Genomic DNA, 17,740 nt, shown 5'->3' on the forward strand with positions numbered 1-17,740 from the left:
TCCTGGGGTAACGGATGAGAAGGGAGGGACAACAGATGACACTACGGATGTTTAAAATTATTTAAAGACATTTAAAATGAAGTCAATCATCAGTTAGACAGAAGATTTGTATTCAATGGCACAGCTCATTCCTGGCTTTATTGCACGATTCTTGGGCCATGCTACCATTGTATTTGGCTTCTGGATACATTAATAAGTTAATAAGTTAAGATAAGTTAATATTCTTGGAGGGCACTCTCCCACATACACACTTTATGTGTTATGTTAGATATCTAAATACTATAACCAATAAGCTGCTGGCTTAAAACAACAGACACTTATTCTGCTGTGGTAATGAAAGCCAGAAGTCCAAAACCAAGGTGTAAGCAAGATTAGCTTCCCTGGAGGCTCCAAGGAAGAACCTGTCCCCACCTCTCCTTGTATTTGAAAATGGCATACATCCCTTGGCTTGAGGAATACTACAGTCTCCACCTCCTCCAGAAGGCCTTCTGGTGTACATTTTTCTATTGTTCTTTTATAAGAACTCTTACTTTGGGGTCTAATGCCCACCTCAAGTTCAAGATAATTAAGACTGTAATTTTATTTATCAACATATAAACATTCCACACATTCATGGGTATTAAGAATTGTCACTTAGACCTTTGGGTATGAATATTCAATTCACTATAACTGATAATACTACCATTAAGATAAATTTCTAATATTCTACCTGGTGAGGATGGACTTGGGTGAAATAACAATCTATTTATGGGCCAGTATTTGATAGCACATAATATGGGATACCACCTGCAGCCAGCAGTGCTGTTTTGTATTGCAACTGAATATACTTTGTAAGGTGAACAATCCTAGTGTTTATAACACTTGTGACATAAAAAGACAATGAATCAGGCAGAGAGAACAAAATGCCTCAGGTTGGTCCCATTGTGCAAATCCAGTCTGAAAACTCAAATGCAATCAAGCTCTCTTACTGGACATTTTAGGTAGTCTTAAATTTTTATTCATTCTGAAGGATGCTGAAGTGCACAACTTTTCAAATTTTTTCTGTATGTACTTAACTATTTCTTGAAAATAAATTACTGAAGGTAAAACGGATCAAAGTTTGGTAAATTCTGACAATTTTCAGACTTGTAAACATGCCATCCTGGATAATTAGATCATTTACAAGCTAACGTAACTATGATTGTTGATGGTCACTAAATTGATGGGTCAAAATAATAAGCTTTTGGCTTACTTTTGCATTTTTGATTACTAGTAAGGGCCAAGTGTTTATAGGTAACACGACCCATAAAGGCATTTTCCCCACTACTCAGTATCACTTTTTTAGTGTGTTGCAAATTCTTCCCTACTTTGTGATTGAGTTATACAGCATTTGAAATATGAGTCCTTAAGGTTTCTATACATTAAAACGTCCCTGTGTGGTTTCTGTCTCCTGAGGTACGGTAATGTAGATAGATGACAGATAGATAGATAGATAGATAGATAGATAGATAGATACAGACATTCTCTCAAACCCTATCCATGTGTCAGTAGCTTCAAGCTAGTTTAGAAAATTAAACCAGATACAGCTTCTCTGAGGCAGACTTCACACAGCACTGGCTTTTGTTATTTCCTGGCAGAACTTCAACCCAAGTAGAAAGGGTGAGGAAGCGCATGCCCCTCAGCAAGCGATGTGCACTGTTGCCATTCAAATGGGTTGGAGTGATTCCACCAGCCAGGATGAAGTTAAAGCCACTAGAATTGTATATTTTAATTTTAATTTTTCACATTGCTGTGCTTCTGAACATATCAGTCACTTTCATCAAGATCAACTTGATATTGTGAGGCAGGAAAAGTGGGTACCAGATACCCTTGGTATAAAAAAAGAAACCAAGGTTCAAAATCAAGAAAAATGGGGATGAGCAGGTGAAGCACTACCTGGGGGGAAGGGGAACTGAATCTAGATAGACAGGATTCCTGCAGAAAGCCGACCAAGCTGCTCAGACATCGACAGGGTCTGCAGTAAGTACCAGGCCGATGCTAACAGTGGGGATCCTGGCTTAGAGAACACCATGATTCTTTGTATAAGTGGATTCTTAGAAACAAGCCCAAATAGAAGGGACTGTCAAGAGGGCTCAGAGAAGCCTGCTTAGGGTCATCAAGGGCTGATTTAACAGTTGCCCCAACCCTCCTCCAGGCTCAGTTTTTCGATAGAATGCCCCTGAGTAGAGGAACCATGCTTTTCTTCCCATTGTCTATGTATCCTAAATGGCAACTCAGGAACAGTCAAATAGAAGAACTGCATAGGAAAAGGGTTGGCTGCAGAGAACTATGGCCTCTCTGGACATCTACCCTAAGGGCACCTGAATGTGTTTACTAAGCCTTGAGCCCCAGGGCATTTTATTTGTGGAGCGTCCGTGATACAAGCAGGAAGGTACAGACTGATGACATCATTGTGCAAAGTTATTAACTTAGCCCCCAATTCCCCATCAATGTCCAAAAGTGAAAATGGGAGCTTACAACCTCTCATCACATGGATGAACTATTCAGAGGTCCAAATTTGAAGGGGACTGACTCACTGGAAGTAACAAAAGTTATCCAATCATGCAGGAAATCCTAAGGGTTTAATGGTTCATAATAAAAACCAGGGGACAAAGAGGACTTTTATCATCATCATCATTACCACCATCATCATCATCATCACCATCATCATAATCACCACCACCACCACCATCATCATCATCATCAAACTACATTATGGCAGGTGTGGGAATGATGAACCAAAGGGGCACTAACACAGAAGAAAATTCCAGTTGTGTGTAAGTGATAGCATTCAGGACAGGCTACCCTAATACACTGCACCTTGGAATGTGAAGAAATAACAAATACAGGAAAGTGTCTCCAATCTACCCCCAGGCCTTCCCCTTTAAGCAGGTATTTACTCCTGGGAAGGACTTTCTGTTTTTTTTTTTCACGAGGTACAATGTAATACTCTCATTCAGAAGATATCCTTCCTGTGTGTACCTACAGAGAAGGAGCCAAAGACCCAGAAATGTCAGAAGCGTCTGAGCGAGCAGCCCTTGCCACGCCCTGAGCTCCTATTCAACAACCTGACGTCACAGCCCTTGTCCGCCATTTGCATTTGCGCAGGCTACATGTCTGTCCAGGAGTTATCAGACCTGGCGTTAAACATACACAGGCATTCCTACTCTCTCACATCCTCATTTCTTTAGAGTCTCCTAGTGTCATGAAAATTTATCACAGAAATCAGCATATTTTTTCTTCTTAAAATGATTTTAAGATACTCAGGTTGTTCAAAGAGTAAATGGGTACCTGCTCACTTGTAATCCTGCATAGGCTCCTTGGAAATGATAAATCTGTACAATAAAGTAAACATGACAACTTATTGAACATTTAATACAGAAATGAATTAAAACAAACTAATTCCATTTCTACCCTAATCCTGCCAGCAATATGGCTATCAGCAGAATTTTAACACTCACTTGTGAATGAGAGTTTGTATTGGTTTGAATGAAAATACCTCCCAGGCTCATGAGTTTGAATACTTGGGCCCCAGTTGGTAGAAATGTTTCAGAAAGATGAGGAAATATAGTCTTGTTGAAGGAGGTCTGTCACTGTGGGGAGACTCTGACGTTTCAAAAGACTCATTTTCAGTTTTTTCTCTCTACCTTTTGCTTGACGGTTAAGATGTCAGCTCTCAGCTTTTCCTGCCTTCCTACCTTAGCTCAGTCTTCATGGATTCTAATTCTCTGGACTCATACGCCCAGTTATGTTCGTGTTGCTTTATCCTGGCAATAGGAAAGCAGCTAATTCAGAGGTAAATGTGATCTAAGTCAAAGAATCGAAGTGCATATTCAGATCGGCTTAACTCTGTCCTGCCATATAGTCTAACAACAACCACCACCACCAAACAAGCAACAACAGTAATAACAATAATAAAGTCCATTCACAACAAATAAGGTGTTAACTGGCTTGAATAGAGAATAGAAAAAAGAAACATCAGAAATCAAATTGAATACATTTCACTTTAGAAAGAGACACTAAGAAAGGAATTGAAAGCAGTTGGTGATTGAGTATGTCTTCCTTTGAAGTGAGAGCTGATGTGTTGTGTTCAAGCCGGTTTTCTCAGCATTGAAATGGGGTGGGTCATCCCCAGTAAACTGCTCAAGTAACACCTTTGTCTGCTGGTTCCTTGTTGGTTCCTCTGTATCCCTTCTTTATCTCTCTTATACACATCCCCAAAATTAGCACAGGAGAAAACCAGGAAAGATTATGTGGTTCTGTTTTATAGAGGACTTTAAAGCAAAATTTTAAAAATGTAATTTAAAAGCAAAGCAATGATGCTTCTTCTGTGGGACAGTCTGTTAGCTCTAGCAAGCAAACACACGGAAAAATAGGCATCTCCACTGAGGTGTCGTCCTATGAGTCCATATCAGCACAGAGATAACTAATGATTTACTTGCCGCTTTGTTGAGTATAGACGGAAGACAATCTTTTATACAGTATTATAAAGAAATTTTAGGGCTAAGATTCAATAATAAGTAAATTATATAGAGAAAATACATGTATGGACAGTTCACCAACTCCTTTATGCTTTTTCTCGTTCTCTCTAAAGCAAAAGATGAGGAATCTAATTAGCCAATTCATCTGCCCATATACTGTAGTTCAAAATTTGCATTTAGCTGTCATACAAAGTACCTGTCCTGCTCAGCCAGGGGACAGTGAGACTTTGTGCCACTTCTGAGCCTGCAAGCAGCACTAGCCAGCCCGGATTAAGGACAACAAACAAGTTTGGGGCTATGACAAGGAAAACTGGTATCTTTCTGGTTTGAACAAGAGAAAAATCGAAGGAAGTTTCAAGATTTAAAACACTGGAACAGAAGTAAGTTCAACTCGGATACATAACCCTGGCCTCACACAACTGAAAAAAACGTATTTTTTTAAAAAAAGAAATCACTTCAAAAATTTAATTTAAAGTACATCAGACTAGTTCCAAGGGTAAAGTTGCTTGTTGACTGACCAGAGGTCAATCACTGGAACCCATAGAAAGATGAGAGAACCAACTCCAAAAAAATTGTCTTTTGGCTTCTATATGTACACTGTGGGGTGTGTGTGTGTGTGTGTGTGTGTGTGTGTGTGTGTATGTGTGTGTGTACACATGTAGACGTCATGCACACACTGAGAGTAATACATTTTTAATTCCATTTAATTCATATTATACCAACATTAAGTGAGCATGATTACATATATATTAGCAATGTATTAGCGTCTTAATAAAGGCACCTTTTCTTACACTCATTCACTTCTTTGTTCGTGTCATATGTCTTGAATATCCTGGCTGGTTTTATCCACAAGCTGACGTCATCTCAGATTGGGGAACCGCAACTGAAAAAATGCCTCCCGTAAGATCTGCTGTAAGTAGGCAAGTCTGTAGGGCATTTTCTTAATTAGTGATTGATAGGGGAGGGCCCCGCCCACTGAGGGTCCCGCCCCTGCGCTGATTCTAGGTTTTATTTAAAAAAAAAAATAAGGGGGGGGAGGGCAGGCTGAGCAAGCCACAAGGAGCAAGCTAGTAAGCAGCACTACTCCATGGCCTCTGCATTAATTTCTCCTTCCAGGTTTCGGTTTGGCTTGAGTTTTCTGCCTGCACTGCATCAATGATGACAATGACGATGATGATGATGAACAATTATATAGAACTGTGAGATAAACCCTTCCCTTTCCACGTTGCTTTGGGTCATGGTGTCTCATCACAGCAACAGTAACCCTAACTAAGACATGGACACATGCACACCACGGTGCCTAGGTTGGTAGTCACAAGACAAGTTGTGGTAGTAGGTTCTCTCCTTCCTTGTGTGGGTTCTGGCGATTAAACCTGGGTCATGAGGGCTAGCAGCCAGCAACTTAACTCCTGAACCACCCCACTGGACCACTAAATAAATAAATAAATAAATAAATAAATAAATAAATAAATGCTTTTTAAAAAGAATTGCTGATGTGCATATGTGCATCTCTGTGCATGTGTGTACAGGAGTGTAAGTACCCATGGAGACTGGCAGAGGTTGATGGATCCCCTGGGGCTGAGGTTACAGTTGCAAGCCTTCTGATGTGGGGGCTAGGAACTGAACTCAGTTCCTCTGCAAAAGCAGGGCACTCTCTTAACAGCTAAGCGTCCTCTCCAGCCCCCTACTCAGGCATATTCTATTTTAATTTTATGCGTGTGTGCTATGTGCATGTGAGTGGTGGAGCCCATGGATGCCACGACGTCGTATCCCTAGAGCTGTAGTTACAGATGGTGTGAGCCACCAGTGTGGGTGCTGAGAATCAAGCTCAGTTCCCTTGGAAAAGCACACGTGTTCTTAACCACAGATTCATCTCTCCAGCCCCTCAAAGAGATTTTAAAGGAAGCAGCAATTCAGGAATACAACAGCATTATTTTTTCTTAATTCATAGTTTTATAAGCCTAAAAAAGGAAAACCTTAAAAAGTATGTTGCTTCGTTGTGTGTGGAGTATACCTATGCTCCCAGAGCTGAGAAACAGGAGTATGGGGGGGGGGCGCGTTGTAAACAGGAGTGTATGTGTGTGGGAGGGGCTGTAAACAGGAGCTACAGGTGCCCTCAATGACATGAGAATCCTCTCTCAACAAGATCCAAACAAAGTGTGTTGCTGTACTTCTTAGCGCTCTGTCTATTATAGACTCTAAAAATTATAAAATATCAAGAAATATCTCTTTATTTTGAGATATACCTAAAGGTATGTTTTGCACATTCCCAAAACTTAGCACAATGTCTTGGAAATCTACTTCGTGACCATACAGGGAATGAATTAACTTGGAATGTCACACATCTGGGAATCCATCTGTGTTTGAGATTTATACATGAAGCCCTTATTTCTCTACTGTACTGAGAAATGGAGTTTGAAGCATTATAAGACGGCACTATAAAAAAAAAACTATACTTGTTTATTTTAAAGAGCCTATTTTATATTAAAATTTAATGTTTTCCTTTAAGCAAACTTAATAATTCCTACTTTAGGCAAGGCCTAGCCTAATTTACTAGCCTTTACACATGACTTGATGCCAGTTTCCTGTGCGAATCATCACTGTCCATAGTGCAATCTAAGAATTCTGTTATGGTGAAGAAAAACCAGCCATACTGTGAGCTTTATATCAATTTATAGTTTGCTAGTATCAATTTATACTAGCATAAAGCAATACAAAGTTTAAACTTATACCATTTCTAGTACCTCCCAGTATAAAGAAACATTACTAGTGTATTTAAAATGAAATATGAGTTAACTTTGTAGGAAAATGGACATACCCATAGCCAACACAGACAAGACAAAGCTGTACATGCTAAGCATTGGTTCGCCGCTTTCCTTGAAAGCTGCTAGACAGATGTTGTAAATATGTGTTCACTGGTATGATTTTTGATAATTTTTGCTATTCATCAATGAACCCTGATTTAACATATAACTACACCCAGTACCCAAAAGATAGCCACATCTCTCACGTTCTTCTGAGCAAACAACCCACACCACAGTCTAATGATACCTTTTGTTCCACTTTCAAAAACTGAGCCAGCTCCTCCACAGTCAGGTGGTCTTTCTTGTCACTGTAGCTCAAGAGCAGCAAATAGAGGTCTCGTCTCAATGACATCATTTTGTAAAAAACACAGAACTCTTCAAATGTCAAGGTTCCCTGATTCTCATCTGTGTCCGCTTCCTGAACAACATATAGGGGGAAAAGGTGAATTAAGAACAAGAAAGTAACATTCATGGTAGAAGGGCCAAAACTTAAATCACAAAAATACATTTTTAAGCTCACATGGAACGATATAAAAGTTAAAGGCAATGAAAAAAATTTCAACAAATTATAGTCAACTTTATTCACACCAATTTCTGTGGCTATAATACATATATAAATTAACAGAAAAGTCTTTGAGACAGAACACTGAAATAATGCTTCTAAGCAGACGAGTAAAAACATCAAAGTGAACAACTCTGATTCAAGTTCCTATGACACTGTGGCTGGAGAGGCAGCTCAGCAGTTACCAGCACAGCGTGGCAGCTCACAACCATTTGCAACTCCAGGTCCAGGGGATACAACGCCCTCTCTGGCTTCCTTCAGGACTTCATAGACGTGGTGCCCTGACACGCATGATGGCAAAACACAAACATCAAAAGATAAAAATGCTTACATGCGAACGACAGCCCTGCTTTCAATCCCAGAGTTTCAGAATAAAATTTACAAACAAGCAAGTAGTAAATTCTCAAGAATACAGTTAAACCTTTAAAGCAAAACGTAAAGCCAAATGTGTTACAAAATCTTGTTAGGAAACTAATCTTGGCAGGCGGTGGGCAGGAGGACGGCTAGCTGGAGGCAAGCTGGACTGTATAAGAAAGCTTGTCTCAGAGATAAAACAAAAACAAAGCAAAACAGCAACAACAAAACTAGCCATTCAACTAAAAAGCTAAAATAGAGTTAAGCTAAAGGAAACCATAAACAAAATCTGAAAGCCTATCTTTATAAGTAAGTGAGGAGAAGATCAACAGGTGATCTTTGAGGAGACGAGTCAAAAAGATAACCTGAGCAGAAGAGATGAGGGACAAGGAGGGGTGCTTTAATGCACAGCATAAACATTTGTCTTTCATTCGCTTCAGAACTGTGACATCTTAGGGGAAGTAATTCTTCCCCTACAACAATCTCTCTGATGCCTCATGGATGGCCTCGGGCTTCGGGCTCAGGGCTCTTACAATCATGGAAGCTGTGGTACCATGGTTTCCTCACGAGGGAAATCTGAACAGCTCATACAGATAGATGCTTGCTTTAAATTATTTGTGCCTAATAATTACTGCACACGAGCTGTTCACCACGGATCGTGAGATAGGCAGAATTAATCATTAAAGTGCCAAGGAGGCATAATGAACACGCAAACCATTTATATGATCACCTTCATCCAAAGTGCACACAACCATAACCAAAGACTGACCGCAAAGGAGTGACATTTTGAAGTTTTGGGCTATGGAAAAAACACTCAGCTGTTAAGTAGATTTAAATATAGCCTTAAAAGGCGAAATGTTCATGGGAATTTTTGCTTATTGCTCATGCTTGCATCAGTGGCTCATGGGCTAAAATTGGAACAGTATAGAAAACTAGAATGGCCTCTGAGCAATGACAACATGTAGATTAGTGTGAAGCATCTCAAAGTTTTATGGAAAGTTTTGCTTGACACTAACTTTAGGTTAAGTCCCACAAAAATGTATTTAAACCTTGTATAGCATCTATATGATGCTGCTGGTTCCTTCTTGTTTTAAATGAGAGTGTACACTGGTTTTGATGTATGAGGTCTATAATGAAGAGTCTTTGCATCTAAGAAATTGAGAATAATATTCACTATACTGTTACAACTTTAAATCAACGTGTTTAGTCCTGCCAGGCATGATGACATTATCCCACCATTCAGGATGCAGAGGCAGGGAACTCTAGACTCTTCAAGATCAGTCTAGTCTAAATGGGTTCTAGGCCAGCCAGAGCTATGAAGTGAGACCCTGTCTTTAAATGTGTGTGTGTGTGTGTATGTGTGTGTGTGTGTGTGTACTCCTATTTAACAGATTTATTTAAGATTTCCACTTGTATGTGTTAAAAAATATCTCAAATCCTGAAAAATAAAGTCTTAATACTTCTGGGTTCAAGAATTTCACATGGGCATACTTAATTTGCATGGCAACCTGTGAAGTTTTTGTTCCCACTACAAGCTTTTCTTTGCAGATCCTTGCTAGACGCAGGACCTATGCAGACTTGCGTCACATATAGTGGCATACCTGTCCCATGACTTCTGGCTTAACACATTTTAAAATCAAAGAGCATTGTCTCACCACATATACAGTAGTCTTACTATCTGAGAACAAGGGGCTGAGGCAGAAGGAGCTCTGCAAATTCTGAGCCAGCCTGGGCCACATAGTATGACCCTGTCTCAGCACATACAGAATGATATGGAAGTAGACAAGAAGCTACCTACATAGGGGCGCAAGGGTGTAAGTGTGTGGTGGGGTAAGGGAAGAGGATCAACCAATCAAAGTATATATGAAAATGTGGTAATGAAACCTGTAATAGATGCTAATTTAAAACCATAACTATTACATAAATAAGCTCATCTGAATAATCTACTCTGACCCATAAGACATAGGACATAAACATTTTCCAGTTTCCCCTGTATTTCACTCCTTTCTTTTTCTCCTTTTTTCTCATACTGTTCTTCAGTGCAATGGAACCAAATACCCCAATACACACCATCTCTAACAGGAGTATGCTCTAAGCAGGACCACCTTAAGAAGGGGGTCCAGCCTCTGTCTTCCAGTCACTATTGGAACACACGGTCCCTGTTGTTTATGTCCTTGCCATAATAAGAGCAGAGAAGCAAGTGGTTAGGGAGGGGAAAAAAGCCCCAAACATAAAACATTTTTCTTTTTATGCTTATTAAGTGTCTAAGTTATTGATCTAGTCACGTGAATGAAAAGTCTTTAAAAACATATTGTGCATATCATATGATTTATCTCCAAATAGATGTCATTTTGTAATTTATCTCTTGCTCGTTACTAACAGTGTAATCTGGCCTTTGCCCAACACTGCTCACTTCCAAGCCCAACCCAGCTCAAAGATGCAGTGTAAGCTCCAGTCCAGCACTGCCCTCAAGGAGCGAGAAGAAGAAGCATCTCGTCTCACACACTAAAAGAGGGCTCAACTCTGACAGCAGCACTTCTGGGCCTCATGGGTTTTCAATCTTAAACTCTGCTGAAACAAGAGAGCTCTTGGGGTTTCTGACAGCGCTGGTTTTCTCCTGTTACTAGGTTTTTATTCTAACCCTCACAATAGCCCCTGTGGTAGGAAAATTAAGTATTTTCATCCTTTCAAAAGGGCTTGATAAAGTTCACGCCACTGTTCAAGTGTCAGGAAAAAATGCTTATAATTAATTGTTCTTGAAGACAACAGCGACAAAGTATTCTAGTGGATGAGACCGGGTACTTAAGTTTATGAAGAATTTTCCCTTGATGAAACCTAATGCCTCTCTTTATCAAAGAAAAATAAAACAGTACAGCGCAGGTAATACCAGCTCCCAGCAAAATAGTAGATTTTAATGTACATCAGTAATTGCCGTGTTTTACAAAAGGCCAAGACAATTGTGCACACGTACCTGAAACATTTGCCTGACTTTTCTGCGGGGCAGATTGACATTTAGTTTATGCATCAGCTGGTGAATCTCCTCAATATTCAATAAGCCATCACCGTTCTTATCAGCCTCCTCAAAGGTTTGCTTCACCCATGTGCAGAAAGGTCAAAGAAAAGTTTTCCTCAGAGTCAATACTGCTCACTTCTTGAATGTCACAAGGACAGTGCCAGCAATGTGGAAACAGAAGACATGCTTTTGAAGAGACCCTGCAGTGCACAGGTTGTGAAGAGAGCCCAGTGATGACAACAGAAGACAGGAGATGGGGGTGTGAGTTCGCATGGGTGTTCGCACTCGTCACAAAACAGGTGTTTGACTAGACTGCTGAAAAGCTTAATTCAAACACTCTAGCCGACCTAATCCAAACTAAGTGTTCAAACTACCATTGAAGAGCACTGGGTTCACCAGCTGTAAGGAGGCTGTCACCTGTTCCACTTTCCCTATAGAGGACAGCACCCTCACCGCCGCTGACATCACAAGTATTTCTACAGGACTTCATATACCATCCTTTTTCTCATGTCCTGACCTCATCTCCATGATGCAGTCAGGCTAACCCAAATTTTGTTCCTACACAAAGAGTTAGCAGTCTTCCGCACCTTTGTCACACGTGTTAAAAGACAGCCTGGGCATAGGCAGTCTTGTCTTCATGCTCTACCTCTTGGCTCACGGGTCTCACTATGAGGAAAGTTCAAAGTTAACAACTCTAGGCTCTGCCTTCTCTTATGCCCTCTCCCTCAGTATGTTTTTGTTTTTATCCTCAGGATCTCAGCTCTCTTTTTTGTGTCTTACTCTTAAAAAAAACTAGACCATCTCACTGAACCTTACTATTGCTAGGAAAAAAGAGAAAATTTTCAGTCACTCTTAGAACCTGATCTAGCATCTCTGTTGCCTACACACGAGGCCTATTTCTAGCCTGCATCCCTTCTTTAGCACTAGAAGTGGTAGTGCTCCCCAAACAACTATACACTTCTGCTCACAGTCACTAGGCTCAGACATGGGACTCAGAAGTGAAAATATAAAGCTGAGTTTAGATACAAAGGAGTTATTCCAATGTGCATGGAGACTTCCAGGATCCTTAAATGAATGAGAAAATTAAGTGGATGCATTCAAGAATCCCAACTAACATATAGCTTTTTAAAATATAACATATTTTAAGGATATTTATGCATAGAATATAAAATTGAGCTTCACTGTTTAAAGAGTTTTGGAGAGAAAAGCAAAAAAAAAAAGAAAGGAAGGAAGGAAGAAGAAAGAAGGAAAGAAAAAGAAAGGAAAGAAGGAGGCAAGAAAGAAAGAAAGAAAGAAAGAAAGAAAGAAAGAAAGGAAGGAAGGAAGGAAGAAAGGAAGAAAGGAAGAAAGGAAGAAAGGAAGAAAGAAAAGTAACAGAAAAGCATAGGTTTAAACATTAAGAAATGGCAAGGCTGAAGAGAAGGTTCAGCAGTTAAGAATACTGGCTGCTCTTCCAACCAACCTGAGTTCAATTCCCAGCACCCACACAGAGGCTCCCAGCCATCCTAACTTCAGCTCCAGGGACTCCAATGCCTTCTTCTAGCCTCTATAGGTAATATGCACAGACACACATGCAGGGAAAAAACACCCCACACATACACAAAATAAATAGAAGTTACAATTTAAAAAGAAAACAATAAGTGGAGAACAGAAGTGACTCACAGCAGAGGGCCAGTGGATAATGTCACCATAGCAAACAGTCCTAAAAGATGTTTTTCTCCCTAGTTCAAACTATCACCTAACTTTCCATTGATAATAAACCACACTTACATTTCCTATGTGAATCAAATTATGGCTGGGGAAGGTTAATGCCTTAGAAAATAAAAGTTATATTGTATGAATGAATGAATGAATGAACAAATGAACAAATGAATGAACACAAGGAATCCATTAACTTCCACAATGTATACATGCTAGTCACCGTAAACCTACAAAGTAACAACAGCCAGAAAGGTTAAATCTGCTTTCCTTCCAGAGATACTTTACAACAAAATCAACATAAAAGCCCAGCTCTTTCCCTTGTTTCTTATAAAGCTCAGTCAGGAGCTCACTGCATGTTTTACCTAGAAGCTGAAGGGAGAACAGGGCTACATGAAAAATACACAAAGAATTCAAAGGATGATCAGTTGCTAGTAAGGGATTTTTTGTTTTCTGTACACAGAGCACACACGTCTTCCCCCTGGAGCTCCATCCTGTTTGATTGGACACTCCTCTGACCACAACATACTCAGCCAAACCACAAAGGAGTAAATGAATCTGACAATAGCAGTATCCCCATCTTTCTGTTCTACAGTGATCTACCAACTCTTAGGAAGAGACAAGAGACAGCCAGTCCTCAGCGTGAGCACATCATGCAGATACAAGCTCATTAGGGTGGGAGGGGGCGGGGCTTCAAGGCTTCAGACCTATCCAAAAATGGCCTTGACAGCTGCATTAGAAAAGAGGGATTGACAAAGCACAAACAGGATGGAATCAGAACAAGAAAAAAACACTGATCCTGATTCTACTGATGACACCACCCCATTACAGTGAGTCACTGGTGTCACCTCTCAGTGCTCCTGTTTCTTCCTCTCCAGCATCAGGAAACACAACCAGATAACGCTGAGCTCACCCATAACTTCAACATTCTACGAAAGGAAAAATTATTTCCAGTAAGAGTACATGTAGGAAAGCAGTGGAGAGGTTCCTGTAAAAAGCTGTGCTTTATAACCAAGGTATCAGTGCCCAGAAAACCCCTGAACTGATGATTCATTACCACACACAATATTATGAAGAACAAGTCATTCATTCTACAATGGAAAAATCAGAAGTGAAAGGAAAGAAATTTGATGGGTGGTGTTTTCTATAACAAAACCATAGAAGAATGCAATTACATCATATTCTTTCACATCACGGTTTCAGCAGGCAGACTTTCTGTGAAATGGCTGACACTCAACCTTTTGCTCTTTGCAAAAACAAACAAACAAACAAACAACAACAAAAAAAAACTCATCTCAGGCACAGCTTCTCCACTCATGGGGCAGCAGCCTGAAGAACAAGACCCACAGCAATGTGCACAGCTCTGTTCCAGTAACACTCCGCTAGTGCACAATGAAGCTCATATTTTAAATTTAAAAAAAAAAGAGTCATCATTCTTTTAACATTTTCAACCACTTCAACTTATTCTTTGTTCATGGTCCTAGACAAACTCAGGAGGTAAGCTGTATTTCCCTGCATTCCAATTCACAGCACATGTAAGGGGTCACCTTCAGGTGACAACTTCCTTTTACAGTGGCAGGACAGGTGAGTGGAGAAAGAAACAGGGGAGAGGCTGATGGAGGAACGGCTGAGGTTATACACCAGCACCATTATGTCTGCATGAGGTAGGATGCTGAGATTTCAGAGTTCATCTACCCAAGGGAAGCAGGAAGAAACCTGCCAGCCTTAGGGACTGCAGTAGCAAGCAGCCTGTTAGGGAAGTACTCACTGTGTGAGTACATCAGTTCCTTTACTCTCCATTCCCTCCAGTGATGCTCTCCATACCCTCCAGTGAGCAGGCACCAGAATTACCAGCACTGTCATCCTATAGACACAGACTATAATACAAAAGGGTACAATCCATCCAAACCTACACAGTACCTGGCCCATCATGCTGCAAAAATAACTCAGTTCACACCTTAGGTGGATGGATTTTCTCCTTTAGCCAGTTAAGATTCATTATAATTATTTATTCATGAACATTTAAGTCCTCAGTGAAGTCTAATCATGAACGTCCTACATGCTTTCTCCTTGATTAATTAAACATATGTCCAATCAAGAATGTCAATCTGGAACTGGAGATATGACTCAATGGGTAAAGGTCCTTGCTGTCAACCCTTGATGACCTCAATCCAATCCCTGGTACCTACATGGTAGGAGAGAAGTAACTCCAACTCCTTCATGTTTTCCTCTGACTGCTTACGTTTGTTCACATTGGTGTGAACATGCAGTCATGTGTGCACCCACACACATACAAGAATATTGTTTAAAATTGTAACACCAATATATTGTTGTGCTACTTAAAACTTTGTCAATTTGGAAAAGCGGTGCCCTCACTCAATCCACTTTTTCACTGTTTTTCTTACTATTAATTTCTTCTTTACTCTTCCTTGCCATACTGGTGCAAACACCAGTCGTCTCTAAGTGTCTTATAAAATTTCTCTCCTGGGCAATTCAGGTATGCGTCCTTTCCAGGTGGCCTGTTTCCAGAATATGAAATTTCTTAGGCACCACATTGACTAATTCAAATATAAACACTTTCAGGCAATAGAAAACACAAATGCTTCAAGTATAAAGAAAACAAAAGCAAAACAGCAACAACAAAACCCCACTGACCAATAAATCGAGAAGAGGATCCTGTGATCTGTGTCCACCTCTTACTCTTCTATGTCAAGGATTATGACTCTGGCCTACAGGGTAAGGGCTCTGAGATATGCAAGTGGGTCCTAATCAACAGGAGGTAGATCACAGCTTCGTGAATTGATTGTTTCCCCTGTGGTCCTTGCTTTTTCTTGTTTCACATAGAGCTTTGACTATATTAATGTACCCAGGAATCATATGGTCTAGTGATGGCAGCCACTAAGGGAAGAGAGGTGGGTGACTGTTGATGTAACCCAGCCGTCCTTAAAGTGCACTGCTGAGTGTCTGATGAAAGTTTCCAAGTTTCCCATCCTATCTGTGTGAGGCTGGGTTTTCTTTCATTTATTAAATTAAGTACAGAATGGACATGGAAATTCATGTGCTCTCTTGCATCTGACACTGTAGAGACATGTAAGGTAATGAAGCAGCAGGATCCTTGGGGTTTTTGCTGATTTCCTTTGAAAAATATAGTCATTCTACATGACGTTAAATGTAGTAGAAATTACGATGACTTTCAACAAATTGACTTCTTGTTAGTGCTCTGATTTAGTTGCTAATACGACAAATATCAAAATATACACTTCATGTTACCATAGCATCATGGCAGTCTTCAAGCAGGAATGGACCTACAATAGGAATTCTGCCAGTGAGCAGCATTATCTCTGGAGAGGGTTCTAGACAGGTCTTTCCCCTTTTTTCTTCTCTCTCTCATTTGTAAGGTAAAACACTATTCCCCTAGGCAGGACTGTGTTTGGCACTGCCACCTAAAGAAGCCATACCTTCTTTGACCAAGAGGTTGCCAGCCAGCTGAGGGACCAAAGCTACATGTTAGGGATGCAGAGCTGGGTCACTGATGACATCACTGAGCCACTGAATTAACTCTATCCTGGAACTACCCATCTTAGGGCTCTCACTCGTGAGCAATCACATCTTTACCGGGAGCACCATCAACATGGCTTTTGATGCCTGTACTAGAAAGTGCTCCCACTGTTCAGGAATGTTGCTCACTTGGGTTTTTCTGGTTTCTTGTTTTATCAAATGCCAAACCAACAGAAGAAGGCAGATGTTTTTAACTCATTCAAGAATCTCACTTGTACACGTCTGTTGCTGTGAATAGGGATGAAAACCTGGAGCTCATCAGCTTATCCTTCCTACGTTTGAAATCCCTTCCTGGGTTCATGGTTCCCTTTATTCCATCAATAGCCTATGTGTAGATCTATATAATTAATGAGTATGAATTTCTCCTCACTTCTGCATATAATGATGATTATGGTAGTCGTGGTGATGGTGGTGGTAACAGTTGTCGTTGTGGTGGTGGTGGTTGGTGGAGGTGATGGTGGTGATGGTAATGGTGGTGTTGGTGATGATGGTGGTTATTGTTGGTAGTGATGGTGGTGGTGGTGATGGTAGTGGTAGTGGTGGTGGTGGTGATAGTAGTTGGTGGTGGTGGTGGTGAGGGTGGTGGTGGTGATGGTGGTGGTGGTGATGGTGGTGGTGGTGGTGGTGGTGGTGGTGGTGGTGGTGGTGGTGGTGGTGGAGGTGATGGTGGTAGTAGTGGTTGTGGTGATGGTGGTGGTGATGGTGGTGGTGGTGGCGGTGGTGAGGGTGGTGGTGATGGTAATGGTGGTGTTGGTGATGATGGTGGTTATTGTTGGTGGTGATGGTGGTGGTGGTGGTGATGGTGATGGTAGTGGTGGTGGTGATGGTGGTGGTGTTGGTGGTGGTGGAGGTGATGGTGGTAGTAGTGGTTGTGGTGATGGTGGTGGTGATGATGGTGGTGATGGTGGTGGTGGTGGTGGTGGTTGTGGTGATGGTGGTGGTGATGGTAATGGTGGTGTTGGTGATGATGGTGGTTATTGTTGGTGGTGATGGTGGTGGTGGTGGTGATGGTAGTAGTGGTGGTGGTGATAGTAGTTGGTGGTGGTGGTGGTATGGAGGTGGTGGTGATGGTGGTGGTGGTGGTGATGGTGGTAGTGGTGGTGATGGTGATAATAGTGGTGGATTGGTGGTGGCGGCGGCAAGGAGGACAATGACCCCAGGATGTGACATTTTTTTTCTTACAAAGACATGAACACATGTATTTTAAGACTATTGAAGGCATTAAAAAGGAAAACAGACCTGTACTAGTCAA

The 17,740-nt window shown here is 40.9% G+C and overlaps 1 protein-coding gene across 3 annotated transcripts in view; it reads right to left on the reverse strand.

Moving 5' to 3' along the window:
- The window catches only part of Plch1 (phospholipase C eta 1), a 195,880-nt gene that overhangs the window by 62,283 nt on the left and 115,857 nt on the right, over positions 1 to 17,740 (reverse strand). For all 3 annotated transcript variants that reach the window (XM_076932471.1, XM_076932469.1, XM_076932470.1), the window contains 2 exons: positions 11,191 to 11,320; positions 7,551 to 7,721 (listed from right to left, as the gene is read on the reverse strand). In XM_076932471.1, the coding sequence (XP_076788586.1) occupies positions 7,551 to 7,721; positions 11,191 to 11,320 (301 nt within the window). The remainder of the gene's footprint in view (positions 1 to 7,550; positions 7,722 to 11,190; positions 11,321 to 17,740) is intronic.

Source organism: Arvicanthis niloticus, chromosome 4, assembly GCF_011762505.2.
Source record: "Arvicanthis niloticus isolate mArvNil1 chromosome 4, mArvNil1.pat.X, whole genome shotgun sequence".
Classification (NCBI taxonomy): Eukaryota; Metazoa; Chordata; class Mammalia; order Rodentia; family Muridae; genus Arvicanthis; species Arvicanthis niloticus.